The sequence below is a fragment of the Martes martes genome, assembly GCF_963455335.1.
Source record: "Martes martes genome assembly, chromosome: 8".
Classification (NCBI taxonomy): domain Eukaryota; kingdom Metazoa; phylum Chordata; class Mammalia; order Carnivora; family Mustelidae; genus Martes; species Martes martes.
This window is the reverse complement of record NC_137895.1, coordinates 87,530,481-87,551,579: the sequence shown is the minus strand read 5'-3', so window position 1 is coordinate 87,551,579 and position 21,099 is coordinate 87,530,481. Positions and strand designations below refer to the sequence as shown.

At 51.4% G+C, this 21,099-nt stretch overlaps 1 protein-coding gene across 1 annotated transcript; it reads left to right on the top strand.

Annotated features, from left to right (window-relative positions):
* Positions 1-9,603: 9,603 nt before the first annotated feature.
* Positions 9,604-19,192, top strand: KRT71 (keratin 71). The gene is made up of 9 exons (XM_080812365.1): positions 9,604-10,291; positions 12,818-13,032; positions 13,719-13,779; positions 14,287-14,382; positions 14,749-14,913; positions 15,112-15,237; positions 16,646-16,866; positions 17,601-17,635; positions 18,411-19,192. Exons 1-9 carry the CDS (start codon positions 9,845-9,847, stop codon positions 18,620-18,622), a joined length of 1,578 nt encoding a protein of 525 aa, XP_080668491.1. The 5' UTR covers positions 9,604-9,844; the 3' UTR covers positions 18,623-19,192.
* The last annotated feature ends 1,907 nt before the right edge of the window (positions 19,193-21,099 follow it).

The window sequence follows — 21,099 nt, the reverse complement described above, 5'->3', positions numbered from 1 at the left end:
CCTCCATTAGCCTCACTATGTCTTTCATGTATTATGGAGGTCCTCCTCTGTGTGCCAAGATGCAGTAAAGCTTGGGAAGCACAAGAGTCCAAGAGTCTGGTGGGCTTTCTGCCCAAATGCATCCTTCTGGTATAACTGCTGTGGTGACTATGGGGAATAATGCCCTGGGACTTATGGGGGTTCTGTTCTGGCTCAGCCACTAACCAGTCACCTGTTACACTCAGACCAACTGAGGTGAGCTGTGGACCTTTTCCCTCTGAAACTGTACAGAATTATGTCTCCCTGTTCAGAGGTTTGCAAATCCCCCAAAGCCCATCCATGGACTCCCTGGGTCTTGAACTCCAGGACCAGAAAACCCTAAGGCCCTTCCCAGTGCTGATGCTCTGCCTTTCCCCAAAGACCAAATTTCCAGTGACCCAGCAAGAGGGGCTATGGGGAAGGGATGGACAGATGGGATCTACAACCTGAGACAGCCTTTAGAGGAACCCATGAGCCATCCGTGGGGTTGCCTCCTCCAGGACCAGAGTGCTGGTATGCCTCTGACCATTGGGTTATGAGGCTTGGGTGTTGTGCCCGGTGCTGGGTGCACAGTGAAGGACCCAGAGGCTAGGCAGATATGATTTTGGGGAACTGAGGCAACAATGTCCTATGCTGGGGTATTGAGGAGGGCAGAGGGGCAATCCCTCTGGTTGCAATTTATCTGCCTGAGAAATGGAGGGATTCTTTGTCATCTGGGGCCTAATTAAGATCCTGAGAAGTGCATAAGGATGACTGCGCTCTTGCTTTATGACTCAGTTGAAGACTCCTTTGAAGCCCAAGAGAGGAAATCATAGAGATAGGACCATGGTCGCCAACTTAAATTCTGTGGGTCTGACTTCAGTACACAGGGCAAAGAAACCGGAAGGAAGATGTGTGCATGGAAGTTTTGGTTGGAGAGCAGTCTAGGGGAGTGGGGAGTGAAGGAGTGTCCACAATGTCTGGGAGCATAAGTATCTTATTCATTTGCTCTCTGTAGACCTCCAGCGAATGTCCACTTAGGGGCTGAGTCATCTGTCTGGGTGATGCCTGTGCTCACACGTGTCTTTGGGAATGGAGACTTCCATTTACACCTTTACTATGCGGACAACTCTTTTTTTTTTTAAAGTCTTTTTTTAATTTTTTTTATTTTTTTAAAGATTTTATTTATTTATTTGACAGACAGAGATCACAAGTAGGCAGAGAGGCAGGCAGAGAGAGAGGAGGAAGCAGGCTCCCCGCTGAGCAGAGAGCCCGATGCGGGACTCGATCCCAGGACCCTGGGATCATGACCTGAGCCGAAAGCAGAGGCTTTAACCCACTGAGCCACCCAGGTTCCCCCTATGCGGACAACTCTTACTGCTCCTTTGACATTCCATTTGGGTACTCACTCCTCTTGGAAATCTTTCTGAATCTTTAGGCCTGTCTGAGTGTCTGTTTTCTAGGATGTTGCTATGCCCACTGCTCACATCCAACATGACATTTCCACATGCAGTTGAGCTGATCTCTTTGTGTGACTGATTCCATCAGTGCCAGACTTGGGGGCCTCAAGCGCAAGGACTGGCCTTATTCTTTGCTGGGCTTCCCACTTAAGGAAGCTTCACCTAGCAGAGACACCTGGGGATAGTGCTTGTAGGATCTTCCTACCTAACACAAATATGTTTATAAGATTTGGGGGAGAAAACCCATGCATTTATGGCCATTTTGACAAGGATGCTGACACCATTGCTGGATATGCTGGGACAACTGGCTAGCCACATGCAAAAGAATAAAGTTGGACCCCCACTTCTCATTATATACAAAAATTATGTCAAATCGATCAACAACCTAAATATAGGAGCTAAAACGGAAAGCTCTAAGAAGAAATAAAGGGATAAATCTTCATGAGCCTGGATTTGGCAAAGGATTCTTAGATATGACATGAAAGCACAAGCACCAAAATAAAAAATAGATGAAGTTGGACTTCATCAAAATTTAAAACTTCTGTACATCCAAGGACACTACCAAGAAAGTCAAAAGAAATCCTGCAGAATGAGAGAAAACCTTTGCACATCATCTATCTGCTGACGGTCTAGTATCCAGAACATACAAAGAACTCTTAGCACTCAACAACAAAAGGACAAACAACCCAATTAAAATATGAGCAAAGGACTTTAATGGACTTTTTTTCTAAGAAGATATACAAGTGGTCAAAAAGCACATGAAAGGATGCTCAACGTGACTCATCGTGAGGAAAATGCAAACCCAAACCATAGTGAAGTACCACCTCCCACTTACTAGGACAGTTGTAATTAAAAAAAAAATGGAAAATAAAAAGTTGACAAGGACGTGGAGACATTGGAACTTTTGTATGTGACTGGTGGGAATGTAAAATGTTTCAGCCATTGTGAAAAAGTCAGGCATGTCCTCATAAAGTTAAACATAGGACTGGCATGTGAACAGTTACCCTCCTTGGTCTATATATCCAAAAGAATTGAAAACAGGTGCTTAAACAAACTCTTGTACATGCATGTTCACAGCAGCATGGTTCACAATAACCAAAGGTAGAAACAGATTGTTATGCTCTAAGTGCTTGTGTCTCCCCCAAATTCACATGTTGAAACCCTAATCCCTGAAGATGGTGGTATTAAGAGGTGGGGCCTTTGGGAAGTACTTGGGTTAGGTCATGAATGGGACTGGTGCTCTAATAAAGAGACCGCCCAGAGCTCTCCAGCCCCTCCCACCACATAGGGGAAGTTGCTGGCTGGGCACCCTCTGCAGTGCGACCGTGCTCGTGCCTTGACCTTGGACTTCCCAGCTTCCAGAATTGTGAGAAGTAAATTTCTGTTGTTTATAAGGTACCAGCCTGTGGTATTTGTTGTAGCAGCCTGACAGGACAAAGACATAGCCTAAATGTCCACAATGAGTGGTTATAAAAAATTGTAGTATATGCTTTGCAACAGGGTATTATTCAGGTATAAAAAGGAATGAAGTGCAGACACGTGCTGTAATATGGATGAATCTAGGAAACGTGATGCTAAGTGAGGGAAGGCAGACGTGGAAGGTCACATATTGTATGACTCCATTCATAGGAAATGTCCAGAACAGGTAAATCCATGGAAACTACGCAGTGGCAGAGACTGGGGTAGGAGAATGGGGAGTGCCTGCTAGGGGGTACTGTGTTTCCTTTTGGAGTGATGAGATGTACAGACATAGATAGAGGTGGTATTTATACCACATGGTGAATACACTAAATGCTACTGAGTTGTTCACTTTAAAATGGTTTATTTTATGTTACATGAATCTCACCTAAATTTTGGGGCAGAGGGGTAGCAAGGAAGACGCCAAAGAAACCATGTCCTTGGACACACTCCCGGCTTTTCTCACCATATGGCAAATAGCAACCTGGAATAAAGATGGGGGAGCAGTTGGGGCCAGTAGGGGCATAGAAATAACCAGTGCTCTGTTTGATTGGCCAAGGGCAAGCCCGGGAATTTGCCAGCCTCCGTCTTCCCCTGGCCTAGAGTGCTTGCTCCGTAATTGGAGAATGAATCACACAATGTGAAAGAAGGCAGTCACAATGTATGTGCCCTGCGTCCTAGAGCTGCCACTCTTCCGAGTTTCTCCCTGTGCCTTTCCCTTGGCCTCAAACCTTCCCATTTTCTCACCTTTAGAAGTGTTCTCCCTAGCTTCCAAACTTGGTATTGTGTGAGGCTTTCACTGATTCATCTGTGTTCTCTGGTAGAGAAGGTCTCAGTGGAATGGATGCTCTGTGACCTTGAGAAGTCCCCTTGTCCATCCTGTTGCCCCCAGGAAAGGATGCTTTTTCAGGCCCAGCTAGCTAGAACCTCTCTAATTTTCATGGTTTCAGGGATGTTGAATGAATGAGTGAATGAGTGAATGAATGAATGAATTTGATTCCCTCAATTGGTCACCAGCTGGGAGTCACCATGCTTCCCTCCTTGGCTATTATTGAAAAAGAAGCAAGGTGCCTGCATAGCTCAGTTGGTTAAGCATCTGCCTTCAGCTTTGGTCATGATCCCGGGTTCCTGGGATCGAGCCTAGCGTCAGGCTCTTTGCTCAGCAGGGAGCCTGCTTCTCCCTCTGCCTCTCCCCTGACTTGTGCGGACTCTCTCTCTCTCTCAGATAAATATGTAAAATCTTAAAAAAAAAAAAGAATATGATGAAGGTGGAACCGTCACCCATGTGCCACTAACGGAGAAGAACAGAGAGCTAATCTGACAGGGACCCACTGTCAGGTGGACTGTCACCAGAAGCCAGTGTATATGTGTTCAGACGCATGCCATCGGCTCGCAGGCCCATACAGCTAGGCTCTGGCCCATCACAGTAGCTGTTAGCCGCAGATCACTGGGACCGCCATGCCACTCCCTACAGGCTGGATACTCATGGTGCTCACATCCGTGTTCATGACCACCCCCACACTGCTATGCACCCACATGCACCCTCTGACACGTGCTAGAGCACATCTATCAGCTGGCACAAGCCCTGGAGCCTGGGGCCACAGGAGCAAAATGCATTGTCTGACCTCAGAGGGACCTCTTCGATCATTTTGGAGGGATGCACACGGCACCTGTGCAATCAGGCGTGTGCAGAGAGGTGCTGCTGACCCTGATAGGGAGGATGTAGAAATTGGGGAGGAGTTTCTTAGAGGAGGTGGGTTTTGGTTTGTCTTAAAGGATGGGACAAGCTGCCCTAGTGGGCAGGAGGCTGGGGGAACAGCCCAGAGCAGGACATAGGGAAAAGCCTTGCTGTGTGTGAGAAATACATAACCACCTCATAGGCTCCAGCCACCCATCTTCACCCAAGTCCTGACACTACATTAACTTACTTCAGGAGAGCTGAGAAGGCTGAGAAGGAGAGCTCGGGGTCGTCTGTGGTGGCAGGAAGAAGAGTGGGAGGAAGTCGGTCCTGGCAAGCACATTTCATCACGTTGAGGTTCAGATGATGGAGGGAGAGCAGGGACACAGAACCGGAGCTTGGGGGAGACTAGAGCTGGTCCTGTGCACCTGGAAAAGGGCAGGCACCCGTGCTGGACATCTGTACACGAGCAAGCCAGGACAGCGTAGAGGCTAAGCGTGCACACTGTCACCAGGCTGCTGGGATTGAGCCCTGGTTCCTCTGCTCATGAGCCGTGTGGCCGTGTGCCCTCCAGTGAGTTACTTAATTTCTTGGTGCCTCAGTATCTCCATCTGCAAAACAGGGTAATAATAATATCTGCCTCACACAGCTGTTGAGAGGACTAAATGAGTTACTACATGGGAAGTGCTCAGAGCAGTGCCCCGCAGAGCTCACAGCGTGTGGTAGCTATCATTAGTAGTATCAGCAGCAGCATCATCATGATTATTTAAGTGGTGTCTCCCATCCACCCCTGGGAGCAGGTGCAGCAGGTATGAACAGCCCCCTTTTTAGAGATGTGGAAACAGAGGCTTAGGAAGTTGGGAGACCTGCCCATGGTCACCTGGCAGGACCTGGACCTGGGTCTTCAGATTCCTGTAATCCACACCCTTCACCAGAAGCTTAGGGTGGGACTGGAGGAAGAAGATGGTCAGCAAACCTCAAAGGAGATGCTCCCGGCCCCAGAGCTGAGTGAGGAGTAAGCCTCTTTGGCAGCCACACTGTGGGTGGGAGTGGAGCTGAATGCCTGGCAGGACAGCCCTTCTCCATCCTTTTTACCCCAGCTCCTCTGGAATGAGCTCACCTTTAGCCTTGCCAGCTGCAAACCTGCTAAACAGCCATCCTGCCTCCAGATGAGTAGCTCTGATTGTGGCCAAGTCCCCCAGAGACTGCACTCCATCCAGCCGTCTTGGGGCTCAGTGCCTCACTTGCCTGGAACTGCAGGGAGTACAAGGGTACGAGGAGGGACCCCTGTGGGGGGGCTCACGGGCAGCATGCTCCTTTCCTGAGTCAGTCTGCTGAGCAGAGCTGGCAGGATCAGAGCTGATGTCATCCAAACAACCCAGCTCATTCTCTTTAATTTTGGAGACGATTATTTGCTCAGAGAACCACCTGCCCCTCTCTCAGTGCCTCCAGCCTCTCCCCACCCCCGCTACTCCTACCCACCAGCAGCCACATTCTGCTTCCTCAGACTGTATTGCTTAGGTTCTGCCTGGCTCAAGAGCCCTCAATGGTTCCCTATTGCTCATTCTATCACATACAGAGCTTGGGCTCTATGAGTCGTCACCTGTGGTTGCCCTTCACTAGCACTTGCTACAGCTGGAGGGTTCTTTCCTCATAAATGCCCTTCCTGGACTGCTTTTGTCTTTCTGCATTGCCGGCCTATCCAAGGCTTTTTCCCCTAACAGACTGGAACCCAAACCCCCTCCTCCAGGCAGCCCTTGTGGATTCAGCATCCCCTCTCCTCTGTGTCTTCTCTTTTTCTCTCATCCAGCAATTACGCTCTTGGATTATACTAGATTTCTTGCCCCTCTCCCTCTGAGACCTTCTCTCATGGTTTATCAGACCCTAAAGGCTGAGAGTAAGGAGCCAATGGGTCTCGACTGGGGCCATGGGATCACAACAAGCATGTCCAACTGACCACCACAATGTAGAAACAAAGACCACCAAAAAAAGCTACAAATTACTTAGGTAAATGAAATAAAACATTTTGGCTATAAAATCAAGAACCATACAAATGTCATTTAACAAGTAATTTAAATTTTCCTTGAGTGTCTAAGGAAAACTATGGGGTCCTGGAAACTTGGGGGTTTGATTCTCTGATATGACATACTTCCCCACCATTTCACAGATAAGTAAAACTGAGGCTCAGAGATGTCCGTGCCTGGCTCGAAATTCAATTCTCACCTAGAAAACCAAGTGATCCTGATACCTCAAAGGGTGTGAGGGAAGATGAAGCTGGGACATGGGATGTAGGAAATTGTCTCCAGTCTCCCCTGCCAGCGGCAGAGATATCCCAAGGTAGGGGGCTCTCCTTCCTCCTACCCCTGAATCTCTCCAGATACTTAAAGCTAGGGCAGGGCCTTCGTAAACTTGCTGAACTGTGGCTCTGTTCTGGTTTCCTTCTGTCCCTCCCTTTTTCCTGCAGCAAAAACACAGGCACCCTAGGAGACCTACATGGGCCCACCCTTCCTGTGGGTGGCCCAGAACTCTCCACCTTCCTCTCCTATCATCATCCTCATCAACAACATTGGGTGTTTCATTCCCGATGGCCAGTATCTGATTAACTACTTCACGCTAAGGTGTTAATGACTTGTTAACAGCTTGATGAGATGCTTTTCCCAGGGACACCTGCCTTTGGATGGATCCAGAGACTAAGTTCTTTAAGAACAGAATGCTTGGTGTTGCCCCCCTCAGCACTTGGTAGATGCTTAGTAAGCATCTGATAAATGGATCAATGGTGACAGGCCTAATGTTTGAAAAGTGTTTCCTACTGAGTTTTGCACTTGGCAGACACTTGTTAGACAACGGCTTTCTATTGGTGAATTTTCCATGACCAGACACAGTCTGAGTGGAGAGATTCCTTAAGCCTGGGGTCTCTGGGAACATCGGTCCCTCCTTGTCCTCCAACAGCAGATGACACCGTATGGAGATGTGCTGATCCAGACTTCCTCTTCCAGAGGACAGGACGAAGGAGAGAGAGCAGAAGAGGAGAGGACAGGCTGAGTCCTAACTTCCACTTTACTCCCTACTTTTTGGTCACTGAAATATCTGTTAAACACTAAATAAGCAGCAGGCACATATCAAGCACTTCACACGGATTAGTGCATGTAATTGTCACTACTACCCTATGAGGAGTTTATTATCCCATTTATGTCAGGGAAATGGAAGCTTCGACAGGTTACGTGCTGCTGGGTGGTAGGGTGGGATTCAGACCCCTGCAGCCAGCTCCTGGTCTGGGCTCCTACCTAGTGGCCTTCTAGCTGGATGTAGGCCCAGGGGCTCCCTGAAGGTGCACTGTCCCTGCTGTTTGGTCGCTGCTCCAACAACTGGCAGTCCTCTGGCACGTGGGAAGGGATGTCCAGAGGCTGGTCTTGGGCCCCGAGGAAAGGTACAGAGGGAGGAGCCGACTGGGAGACACTGGACCCTCACCCAGACCCCAGGTCCTAGGGGACACAGCAGCTCAGGTCTCAGTGGACAGAAGAGTTCAGCACACAGAGGAGGAGATGGGGTTAAACCAGGGTTTGAAGTGGGGTTTTGAAAGAGCAGAGGATTTGGATCAGAAGAGTTGGGGAGAAAAGGTGTCTCAGGCTGCATAGGGATAGTGTGGCAAAACCATGGAGATATTTGGAGATGAGGCATGTGGGTGAGATGTCTCTGGCTGAGACAGGGAACAGCCAGAACGACAGTTGTGGGCAGGGTGGGACAGGGCGGCATCTGTGGGGATGTCGAAGGCTGGGCTGGTGAGCTGTTACGCACCTCCCAGTGAAGCCATACAGCCAGCGAAGCCATGGAGGGGGACATAGGGCTAGGATGGGTTACAAGAGCTGGGAAAAACCTTTAGCATTAGACCACAAGCCCCCATGTCCCCTACTCTGGGTACCTGCCTGGCACACAGAAGCTTTTAATAGAGGTGACCGAAGGGAGAAAAGGAGGGATGGAGGGAGGGTGGGAGAAGTAACGAGGGGGTCTTTGAGTCGAAGGACCACCTACTTTCCTTACAAAGGAACACTGAGATGAATATGACACAGCCTTCAGAGGGAACTCATGGGAGCAGCCCACAGAGTCACTGTGGAGATGCCTGCTCTCTGGGGGGCTCCCAGCCAGCCTGCACCCCTGGCTCACATGCGTCTGGAGAGAGGCATCAGGGTTCAATGTCACCCGGACAGCAGCTCCTCCATTTGATATCTAAAGAGATGGTCCCAAACAAACAAACAAACAAACAAATAAATAGTTCCTGTCCTCAGCTGCTCCTGCTCTTACTAACAGATACACATCAGAAGGAAGAAATGTGCAGACATCCCCCGCTGGTCCAGAAATCTTCCCTCGGAAGTCTTCCCTCAAAGCCTCCAGGCCCTGGCAAGCCTCTCTCTGTCATCTCCCTGCCTCCTCTGCGCTGACTGCCTGAATTTTCACCCACCTGCTACAATCCCAGCCTCCTTCACTCTGTCCAGCATTTGGAGCAGACAATGATTGTGACTTGTGCGGCCTCCCTCCTGCCTTGTAGGAGTTTGAGAGAGGTGAAGTGTGGAGATCCCAGTTCTTGGAGAACTGATGGAAGCATATGACTCCCCATGGGCTCATGTCCTGTGCCAGGGAGAAGGTCACTCCACCCCTCATGGCCCAACAGACATGGCCACTGTCCTCTGTGGGTTAGGCAAAGGGGGCACCAGTGGGGTGTGTCTCTGGGAGGCCTGAATGAAGGGGGTCTTTCCAGGAAAGAGGAGATACACCTATGGATGGAGCCCCCAGATACTATGCCAAGGAGTCTGTCCTGTCTGAGGGTCTATCCCCTTCTAACTCCCTGAGCCCCTGGGAGGAAGTCCATGACCCAGAGATTAATCAGGATAGGGATGGTGAAGTCCAGTGACATCCCTCTGGAGAGGCTGGGGCCTGGGGAAAATTACCCTATAACAGCAGGTTAATTAGATAAAACCCAAATTACATGAGCAAGGCTTGCAAGCCCAGCAATTTGAAGGTTTCATGTTGTTTCAGAGGTGGGGAGGGCTTGATCTCTAGCTCAGCATAGAGAAAATGACTTCTTGCTCCCAGGCAAGCCAAACCCATGAATTAAGCTCTTGACTGCCCATCTACGAGCCCCAATGCCAAGCACATATAAGGAAGGGTGCCTGCCGGTCCTCACTGCAAACTGCAGAGCCTGTGTAGGGTTTGGTCTTCATCCCTCCTGCATCTGAACCCTCTCTCCACCACCAGCATGAACCGTCAATTCACCTGCAAGTCGGGAGCTGCCACCAAGGGGGGCTTCAGTGGCTGCTCAGCAGTGCTCTCAGGGGGCAGTTCATCCTCCTACCGGGCAGGGGGCAAAGGGCTCAGTGGAGGCTTTGGAAGCCGGAGCCTCTACAGCCTGGGGGGCATCCGGAATATCTCCTTCAACATGGCCAGCGGCAGCGGGAAGAGTGGAGGCTATGGGTTTGGTCGAGGCCGGGCCAGTGGCTTTGCTGGCAGCATGTTTGGCAGTGTGGCCCTGGGGCCGGTGTGTCCGTCTGTGTGCCCTCCAGGGGGCATCCATCAGGTCACTGTCAACGAAAGCCTCTTGGCCCCCCTCAATGTGGAGCTGGACCCGGAGATCCAGAAAGTGCGAGCCCAGGAGCGGGAGCAGATCAAGGCTCTGAACAACAAGTTCGCCTCCTTCATTGACAAGGTGGGTCTAACATTCTCTTCTCAGGGCATGAGTTTCTGTTACAGGGGCAGGGATTCAGGTTAGATATGAGGAGGCACTGAATGTGGATAAAGCAGATGTTTTCTTTCATCGGCGTGACTTATATATGGTTCCCTGCAGTCTTTCTCAAGAGAACACAGAGGGAGGTCTGCCTCTACTGGCAGAGGCTGGTGGGGGTTACTGGCAGGACCTCCGAAGGAAAGATCTCTCTGTCTTACTCGAGGGTTGGCTTGGTGCTATTGCTAAGCCTGGGGTCCGTGCATGCTGTGTGTGGAAAAAGCAGTGAGAGGGGGCACCTGGGTGGTTCAGTGGGTTAAGCCTCTGCCTTCAGCTCAGGTCATGATCTCAGGGTCCTGGGATTGAGCCCCTGCTTCTCCCCCCTCTCTCTCTGCCTGCCTCTCTGCCTACTTGTGATCTCTCTCTGTCAAATAAATAAACAAAATTTTAAAAAATATTAAAAAAAAAAAAGCAGTGAGAGGGAATCTGCCCCAGAGTCTTCCTCCCGTCCATTATCAGCAGGTCTCATCCACTAGTCATTTGACAGGTCATTGCCGGATGGCTCGGCCATGGGCATTTTTTTTCAGTTGGCTAAGGACTCAAGAGAGAAGCAGAAGAGTGCAGTGGGGAGGACGCCTCCACAGTGCTCTGAAGTCAGACCTGGCTTCCTCTCTGGCCCCATCACTTACCAGCTGGGTCTTGACTAAGCCAGCCACAGAGCAGCTGTGTGGAGAGTTATTTATTCTGTCTGCGCCTCCGTTTCCTTATCTCCATAATGCAGATAATAGCCTGCCTCTCTGGGGTTTTGTCAGGTTGATAAAAGAAAATGCATGCAAAGATCTTGGCACAGTGCCTCCTCCCACAGACGGAAGTGCTCCCAAGGGATGGTTAACGTTACTATCGTTTTCATCTTCAGAGAGATGGAGGAGGAGGGTTGAGAAGGGGAGGATCCAGGGTCTGGAGGAGGCCTCAAGGCATCATCCAAGCCAGAGATGCCCCTGACTTTTGATAGATGAGAAATTATTACTCTCATTCTATGAGTGGGCAAAAGCATGGAGGGACATGTCTTGCCAGGGTATGGCATCTGGGGCGGGAGTGGGAGGGAGGAAGGTGAGACCCAGTCCTGGGCACTGGGGGGTTACGTTGGCTACATGACAATAAGGCACCAAGGGTGGGTCAGCCCAGGACAAAGCCTATGCTTGAAATGGTCGGTGGCCATTGGAGCCTACCCGTCCCCCTGCCCCAAGCCCTAGCTCAAGACTCCTGCTCCCAACATCCCTTGCTCGCCTCAGGGGCCAGCACTGTCTCTGTGGCTCTTTATTCCTCAGAATGAGGACACAACCTATTTGTGATCCTGACAGTCCAATGTGTGTAGCCCAGACGCCAGTTGTGGCGTCCTGGGTGTAGGCTTTACTCTGCGACTAATGCTCAGTCTTAGGGATATACGTGGAAGAGTCAGGACTGATTAAACCAAACCAAGGCTGGATGATCTGCAGGAGGCAAGCTGTTTGGCAGCTGTTCCCATCTCAACGCTGAATCCCAGCCAGTTTTTGGAAGTCCTGTGCTTATGATAATAGAGAACACAACCTTATTTATATAATGGCTGTGCTCATGTAGATTAAGTCATTTTTTTTAAGATTTTATTTATTTATTTGAGAGAGAAACAGTGAGAGAGAGCATGAGAGGCGAGGTCAGAGGGAGAAGCAGACACCCCATGGAGCTGGGAGCCTGATGGGGGACTCGATCCTGGGACTGCAGGATCGTGACCTGAGCCGAAGGCAGTTGCTTAACCAACTGAGCCACCCAGGCGCCCCTAGATTAAGTCATATTTTAAAAGTTGTGCCCCCCTCACCCAAACCGCACAAGAGAAAAGTATGTAGATCACCTCCCTCTGGTCAGTTTTCTGGCCCAGTGAGGTGACAGTGATAAGGGGAGCCCTATCTATCCATCCTGCCCCACGTGCCATGCTTGCTCTGTGGAAGATGGTTCTAAGGGGCTGAACTAGGGCAGAGGGAGGAGGCCATGAGCAATGATGGAGCTGGAGCCTGATGCAGAAATTTAGAATACCCGGAAGCTCTTGGCCCGTTGAGCCTCACTGAGTTTGATAGGCTACAAAATGAAGAGCAGATTCCCTTCTTCAGAACGGTCGACTTTTCCAAAGATGGACCCAGCCTGACCCCGTCTTAGCAGTTTTTAGGCACTCCCCTATCCGGAGCTGGATTTGGCCATAATGGGGTTCTAAGTGACTGGATGCATGAGTTACGGGACACAAGTCTGCGTTCATTTTGGGCTCCCCCTCTTAACAAACTGGTAGACCTTGGAAAGAGGCTCAACTTCTCTATGGCTCCATTTCCTTCCCATCTAATGGGGTTAACAACTTGCCCGCCTTGTGCAGCTGTTGTAAGGGGGTGAAGGAGAAAATGCAGGCAGAGCGCCTTGCACAGAGCCTTGTGAATGACAGGCGTGACTATTCCCACAGGGGCTCAACAGTTTCTACTCTTTGGGTCCCAGGTGCGGTTCCTGGAGCAGCAGAACCAGGTGCTGGAGACCAAGTGGGAGCTGCTGCAGCAGCTGGACCTGAACAACTGCAAGAACAACCTGGAGCCCATCCTCGAGGGCTACATCAGCAACCTGCGGAAGCAGCTGGAGACGCTGTCCGGGGACAGGGTGCGGCTGGACTCGGAGCTGAGGAGCGTGCGGGACGTGGTGGAGGACTACAAGAAGAGGTGAGTGGGGAAGGGAATCCCCCTGCAGCTGGACAGTTGTCCCTTTCCCTCTGAGCTCCTTCTGCAGGAGTGGCAGCTACCCCCGGCTTAAAGTGTTTGGAGATGAGGGGCATTGTTCTTTGTCTTACTAAGCAGAATTACCCCAACACAACTCTGGAAACTGTTCTCTGCTCCTCCAGCCTCTGGTCTGGCCCTTGGGTCAAATGTCCATTGAGCTGAACAGTGGTCAAAGGACTGTATCTGCCTGGATGAGGGAAACCTTGATTAAGCTGCTCATAATCTCCTGGAGCTTCTGGGTCCTCACTGGAGGAATGGCTATGAGGAGGAACTAAGGAAACACTCCCATTCATTTGTAAGGCTTTATTCAAATTTTCAAGGAAGAGCTTGCTTCTTGCTTCCTGTAAGATTTCCCATAGAACATTTGCTCCACATGCTTTTACCTCAGTTTTGTAGCTGGATCTTCAATAATCACCTTTTTTTCCCCTCCAGACTTAGTTACCATGTCCCCTCCTCCAGGAAGCCTTCCTTGCCTGGTGGCCTCACTAGCCCAGGACTCTGTGGCCCATTAGCATCTGTCCCTTAAATGGCCATACTGCCTCTTAAAGTCTTCTTTGAGTGAAAGAGGTTCTCAGTGAAAGGGTTCTAAGTGAGATATATTCACTGACAAAGCTCTGGCATTCTTGCAGGTATGAGGAAGAAATCAACAGGCGAACAGCTGCAGAGAATGAGTTTGTGTTGCTCAAGAAGGTGAGGGGCAAGACAGGCCTTGAGTCCAGGGCTGGCCTGGGACCAGGGAGAGCTGAGCTTACCAGTATCCTCTGCTCTCAGTGAAAGAGCTGATTCCAAACTAATGATGTAAAGGCTGAGGAAAACCACAATGGACTATCCAGAAAAGGAATGAAAAGGCAGAGAGATGATGGCCTTTCTGGGTGTTTCATGTCCACAGTAAAGAACAGCAGAAGACGACACACAGGGGCTCCCCTGCAGCCACAGGACCTGACTTTCACATCAAAGGGATGACTGACAGTGGCCTGGCTGGGGCTCTCTTCCTTAGAGAGGTACCCCATCCCTGCTGAAGGAGCAGATTCTCAGGATGGGGCAAGGCTGGGCCTTTTGCTCCATCGTCTCCTCTCCCATGAGCCTCTCAGAGAGAAAAGGGCAACTATTTCAGTGTGCCGGGCACAGAGGCTGGGGTGGGTGTTTCCTTCTCTGCTGCACTGGCAGTGACTGAGGGGTGTTGGGGGCATCTTCCAGGATGTGGATGCTGCTTATGCCAATAAAGTTGAGCTTCAGGCCAAAGTGGACTCCATGGACCAGGAGATCAAGTTCTTCAAGTGTCTCTATGAAGCCGTAAGTCTGCGTCTCCACCCACCCCTCTGCTGGCAGCCAGTGAGTAAAATTCTGTTCTGGGGGCTGAGAGAGGCTCTTTGATCTCAGGGAGACCCCGTGGTTAGCCATTCATCTCTCACTTCAGCCCTGAGAGGCTCCCAGTCTCCACCTTCTGGGTGGAAAGGAAATGGTCCACGTCCTGGCTTCATGGTGGCAGGAATCTCTCTGCGGCCCTGAGGGAACTCACTTTGCTCAGGGAGCAACAGCTTCAGCCCAGAGCCTCTAAGTTAGCATCACCCAGATTTGCTTACCTTCCTTGAAGGAATGGGTGGGAGGGCTGTTAGCCTCTGAAAGTCAAGACGTGAGACCAGCCTTGTTTCCATATAGGAGATCGCTCAGATCCAGTCCCACATCAGCGATATGTCCGTCATCCTGTCCATGGACAACAACCGGGACCTGAACTTAGACAGCATCATTGATGAGGTCCGTGCCCAGTATGAGGAGATCGCCCTGAAAAGCAAGGCTGAGGCCGAGGCGCTGTACCAGACCAAGGTGAGCTAGGCTGAAGCAGGACCGGGGAGGGCAACCCCAGCAGGCATGAGGAGTGGGCCTGATCATTCTCAGAAAAGAGGCCATGCCCAGTTAAGTGTTCAACATGTCCTTCCCCCATGACATCAGCAATCCCGAGATATCATGTGGTCCTATGACACACCCAGCATGCTCACCATGCTCTGTGCTTTGGGGTCCCAGTTCCAGGAGCTGCAGCTGGCAGCTGGCCGGCACGGAGATGACCTCAAGAACACCAAGAATGAGATCTCAGAGCTCACCCGGCTCATCCAGAGAATCCGCTCAGAGATTGAGAATGTGAAGAAGCAGGTGAGAGAACTAGTTGCCCATGGCCTGGGGCAGGAGGGCCTAATTGGAGGGGGAAAGAGTTGGTCAAGAATATCAGCCTCTCAAATCTCTGCCCATGAAAGGAAAGGAACCAATGAGGTCACTGCCTCAAATACTTAAAGTAGACATCCCTGGGGCGCTCATCTCCCACTCTCCCCAAGAACCTCTGCTTTGAAGCCCTTCCTACAGGAAGCCGTCTCTCTCATTCCCCAGAATGCGGTAGGACCACACCTCCCTGTGCCTTCTGCCTTAATCGCATGCTCTCCTGGCATCTGTGCTTCTCTTGTCCTTGTCACACTTTGGTGATTGCCCCACACCAGCTTGTCCCTTCTTCCACAGAACTGGAGGAAGGCAGGGAGCTGGCTGTTCTGTTTCCCATTGCTTTTCTAGCATCTAGTACAGTGCCAGCACATAGTAGCAGCTTAATAAACATTTGTTAATGAAATGACTGACAAGTGGGCTCAGAGAGCACCATTTAAGAGCCTTCCATAACTATTTAACTATCAGTAAGGCCTTGTTCGTACTCTTCCCAGGGCTCTAGGCTATAGTCTCAGCTTGAGTAGATGGGGAGACAGGATGAGGTTATAGAATAACAATAGCAGTGGCTCCTATCATTTTATCACCCAGAAATGTCTCAAAGATTCTATGAGGCAAGAGCTATCCATTGTTGCAAGTGAGGAAATGGAGGCTCAGAGAGGTTAAGTGGGTTCCAAGCTGGCAAATGGCAGAGCTGTGATTAGACTCCTAGTCCAGTGCTCTTTCCACCTTCCCAGGGGCTTTAACACTTAGTGACTCCATGACGTGGGGCAAGTTAGTTGTCCTTTCTGCACAGGTGAGTGTAAGGACTGCATGAGCTAAGACATGCAAAAGGCATGTCGGGGCTGAGGGTAGTGCCAGGCATACGGTAAGCACTTGGGAAGTAATAGTTAGTTCTAGGGAACCTCCTTCCCTGTGCCCTTCGTCTGTGGTCCTATGTACCTGGGCAGCCACTCTCATTGTACCCACAACACAACATTCCAAGGATCTCTCATCCCAGACTTGAAACAACTCAAGAGCAGAAAGCTCTTCTGTATCCTTGGCACATGGATGGCCAAGTAAATGTCTTCCTAATGAACTGACGTGGTACTGAACTGGCCACGATCACAGGAGGGCAGGAGGGCAGGGTGCGCTATTGTTCATCACCACCAATGCCTATATACAAGCAAGTGGAGATAGAGCTAGGAAGGACTTGCTGGCCCCAGAAGGGGCTCCAGCCTATTAGAGGAGTGGGAGGTGGGAAAGATAGAAGTGGGCATCCCCACCCAGGAGTCTCCAAGCACTGGTGGGGTTTAGATGTGGATGACTCTAATCACCCCATCTAGTTTTCCAGCTTCTCTGATTCCCTGTTCAGGCTTCCAACCTGGAGACAGCCATTGCTGATGCCGAGCAGAGGGGTGACAATGCCCTGAAGGATGCCCGGGCCAAGTTGGACGAGCTGGAGTCCGCCCTACACCAGGCCAAGGAGGAGCTGGCCCGGATGCTACGCGAGTACCAGGAGCTCATGAGCCTGAAGCTGGCCCTGGACATGGAGATTGCCACATACCGCAAGCTGCTGGAGAGCGAGGAGTGCAGGTGGGGGGCGGTGCTCCGGCAGGAAAGCCCTGGGGGTGGGGTGTGGGGGTGTGGGGGGTGTGGGAGTGGGGGATGGAGGAGTGGGAGGGGTGAGAAGGACATAAAAGAGAATGCTTAACACACTCATCCAGAAAAGATTAGTCCTTGGGAATGAAGGGGTGGTGATGATGGAATTAATAACAGTAATTAATAATACCTACCCCTGTGTGAGCCCTCACTCATGCCAAGCACTGCACCTCAGTGATGCTCATTCCATCTTACAATTTTCCTGGGTATACCTTGGCATACTACCACCCCCCCAACCCCAGCCAAAAAATAAAAAAATAAACCCCACCCCATTACTATGTTAGGCCTTCTTGTTCCGTCTTCCTTACCTGTCCAGAAAAAGATGAGCTTATCAGACATGTCCCAGGGCAACCATCCAGCTTCCCCAATGTTCTCAGCAGCCGAGAAAGACTCAGTGCCAAGGCCGGTCCTTGGGAAGTGTGCATACCAGCCTGCATGTGTACCTTGTGCCGACTGTTTGATTTGGGTTGTTGCCTGCTTACCCCCAAAGATTCAGGGGCTGCAGCCACAGCTTCCTAAGCTCTGCTTTCACCAAAAGCCCAGGAAATTTCCAGAGGTGCCTATTGGGTTCAAAAACCCACAACAGGCCGGTGGGGACACTAGCTCTGAGGTTAATAGACCTTGGGTTGGATGACTGCTTGCTCTTACTTTATTTCTCTCCCTTACAGGATGTCAGGAGAATTTCCCTCCCCAGTCAGCATCTGTAAGTACTTGTGTGCTGGGCCCTAGAACTGTAGAATCTGCAAACAGGAAAGGGCCTTAGTCGCACCCCGTGTGGTGTAGCTGAGCAAACTCAGGACCAGAGAGCAAAAACTTTGAGATCACACAGCCGCATAGCAGAGGCATAGCCAGCAATCAGGTCTCCTGACTCCCAAAACAGAGTTCTTCCTCCCTATCCCTCTGTCTCCCTGCTCCCAGAGGGTGGCCTCTAGGAAAGCCAGAAGAGCAAGTAGGATGAGTGTCTGTGAGGCCTGGGGCACCAGGGCCACAAGTTGCAACCAGCCCTGGGCTGGAGAACTAGAGGCGGCTGAGGGAATTGGTAAATGGGGACCTCAGAGCATAAGCTGACAGTGTTGCATCTCCGTATTTCTCAGCAGGACTAGGAATTTAACCAGAGCTCTAAAAGATGCCATTTACAGGGCAGCTAGTGAGAGGGAAAGAAAGGTTGGAGGAGAAGTTTGGTAAAAAGGCTAATAGAAGAGGGGGTGTGTATCCAGAATAACAGGTTGTTGTATTGGTACCTGGACCAAAATGTTAGGCTTCTGAGAATTAAGAATCAGCTAGATTGGGTCTAAGTGGGGCATGGCAAGGCAGGACATGGGGGCAGCGGTCTTTGGGCTATTTTCCCCAGAGGAGGGGGCGGAGCCGCGGGGCTGGCACCTAACCCATTGTTCCAAGAGACCCAGTGTCCCGGGGGGGGCTGCGGCCTCTCCTAGCCCCGCCCCTGAAGGTACGGCGCCCCCGCTGTCCCTCTGCAGCTATTATCAGCAGCACCAGCGGCAGCGGCGGCTATGGCTTCCGGCCCAGCTCCGTGAGCGGCGGCTACGTGGCCAGTAGCAGCAGCTGCATCTCTGGCGTGTGCAGTGTCCGCGGCGGGGACGTCCGGAGCAGGGGCAGCAGCAGCGACTACAAAGATACCCTGGGGAAGGGCTCCAGCCAGAGCACCTCCTCCAAGAAAGCCAGCAGGTAGAGAGGGCTGCCCCCTGCCCTCCCGCCACCCCTGCATCCCCAGCTGTCTCCCACACGCTCTGCCCCCCAGCCTGCTGTCAGCCCACTCTCCACCCTGCCCTGCTGTTGTCCTTCTGGCCACCACACTTCCAGCCTGCATCTTCCTGAGCCTGGAAAGGTGTGGATGGCTAAACTTGGTGAAATTCCTCCTGGCACGTGCCCGGCATTCAGCTCCTTGGCTGAGGTCCCCCAGCCAGGCCATGGGCTCAGCTCCAGGCTCCTGGCCTTCCGCCTTGGACACAGCCCCCTGCTTAGTCACTAATTCCTCTGTCCGGCTCCTGGGTCTCAGACCCAGGCCCCCGTCTCACACTGGGGCCCCAGTCCCAACAACTGCCTATTCTGGGAGGGCCGAAGGACGACGACCAAGAGAGGCCAGTCCCCACCCCACCCTGGCCCCATCTCACGGCTCAGGTCTCTCTTCGCTCTCTTGTGTTCAGAAACAGAAGAGGCAGCCCCTCCACATCTCCTTTCTTCTTAGGGCTCCTCCCATTGCATCCTCAATAAACAGCACGATCTGACGGCTTGGTCTCTGAGTCAAGGTGTGTACACGTCCTCAGTCCAGAACCCACAGGAGCAGACACCACCCAGACACACACAGACACACACACACCAGACACACTGCGGATTGCCTGTGCAACGCGTGTTTCTAGGCGAATTTTCTCCATAGAGCCAAAAAAAACAGAGCACGCATGAAGCGTGGGGCCGAGTTTGGGAGGACGGAGGAAGAAGAGGAGGGAGAGAAAAAAGGAAGAACATGGGGAGGGTGAATGTGTAGCATGGTTTGTGGCTTTCAACAAGAGAAGTACCTGTGTCTACCGGCAGAAATGGTCCTGCTCCTGACAGGGACCCTAGCCTCCATCTAAGAACTGGATCTTTCCTAGAGGGAAGTTGGGGGCGTGGCAGGCAGGGGTCTGTATTTTTCAACCCTTTCCTCACTGCACAGAGGCCTGGGCCTGTGGGGTGTCACCCAGGAAGGGTGGAGTTGAGGGGGACGCCACACTCTGGGTCTGCTGGGATGCTAAGATAGGGAACAAGTTCTGAGACCCTGAGGCCAGACGAGGGTGAAGTTAGTCGGGGGTCAGGGCAGCCTGTGAGTGTCAGTCACTGGCCCAGATACCTATCTGTCCTGGAGTGAGGAGGAATATAAGGACGACAGACAGATCACCCAGCGACTCCGCATGAGCCAGCAAACCTCAGCCGGGAAGTCCTTGGGGGTCTGAGGAGCTTAAAAAATCAGAGGTACAGGGATTGGAGAAAGGGATGAGTGGGTTAGGTTGGCAGACAGAACTTTAGAGTAGTGGCTGGGGTGTAGGCCAAGGTCATAGGACCAGGCTCAAACCCCTGCCACAGGAGGTGGCTATTAACGAGAGCTTCCCACCGTTCTGAACCTGGACGTCAACACCACCGTGTGGGTGGAGGAGGGCCAGGAGTTCAAGACTCAGCGGCAAGTTTGCTTCCCTGGTCAACAAGGCCAAGCCTGTGTGTGTGTGGTGTGTGTGTGTGTGTTTTCAGAACTGGGTAGAGACACTGTCACTTCCTCAGCAAAGGATCCACATAAAACCACCGCCCCTGCTACCTTTGCAACAGTAAGAATTGAGCTGGGATAGCAGAAGGAACTTTCCAGTTGAAAGGCTTAGAAGGCTGGGTTCTCAAATGGAGGGATGGAGGCTAATTCTCTAAATGCTACTGTTTTCTCACCCAGATTTGGGGAAGAAGTTAAGAACTCTCCCACATCTCTTCGTGCTCTAGAGCTCACAGGGGTTTCCCGGGTGGGCAGAGTTATCCTGGGTTTGGAATTTTTTTTCCAGAGCAGCTGACTAGGGTGCTGGAGGCTGAGTGGGGTTTCCTGTGGGAGATCGTGAGAGCCCATGGCAGAGAACCGAGTTCCAAGCTTGGCAGGTGCTAGAGTGAGGGGGCTCAGCTGGCTGTGGGCTACAGAACCAGGCAGGAGCTGATGGATGACTTGGGGGACAAAAGAGGGCTCTGAGGAGAGAGAATAAGGACAATGACTCGCAGGGACGGTGACCATGAAGTCCCAGGAGTCTAAGTGGCCATTTGATCCTGGTTGCCAAGAACCGTGGTGCTTTACACAGGCTCAAAAATAACCTGGGAACTTTGAAAAAAATACTGAGGTCTAAGCCAGTACTCGAGACCAGTGAAGGCGGTCTACTGAAATAGGGCCTGGGCACTCATGGGGATCTTTTGAAAGTCAGGGAAGGGATTCTAGCAAGCATTCAGAGCTGAGAATATAATCAGCAGAGAAAGAGACCCAAACTCCTAGCAAATGGAGCAAGGTTTTGGAATGAGGGAATGGAGATGGGGCCAAGGAATTAAGATGGCGGGACAGGCTCTGAAGGGACATGGGGTTGTGGCACTGAGAACACTTACGCCTAATAGCCTAGACTTTAGTCAGGTGCAAGGCCATGTGCTGAGAGACAG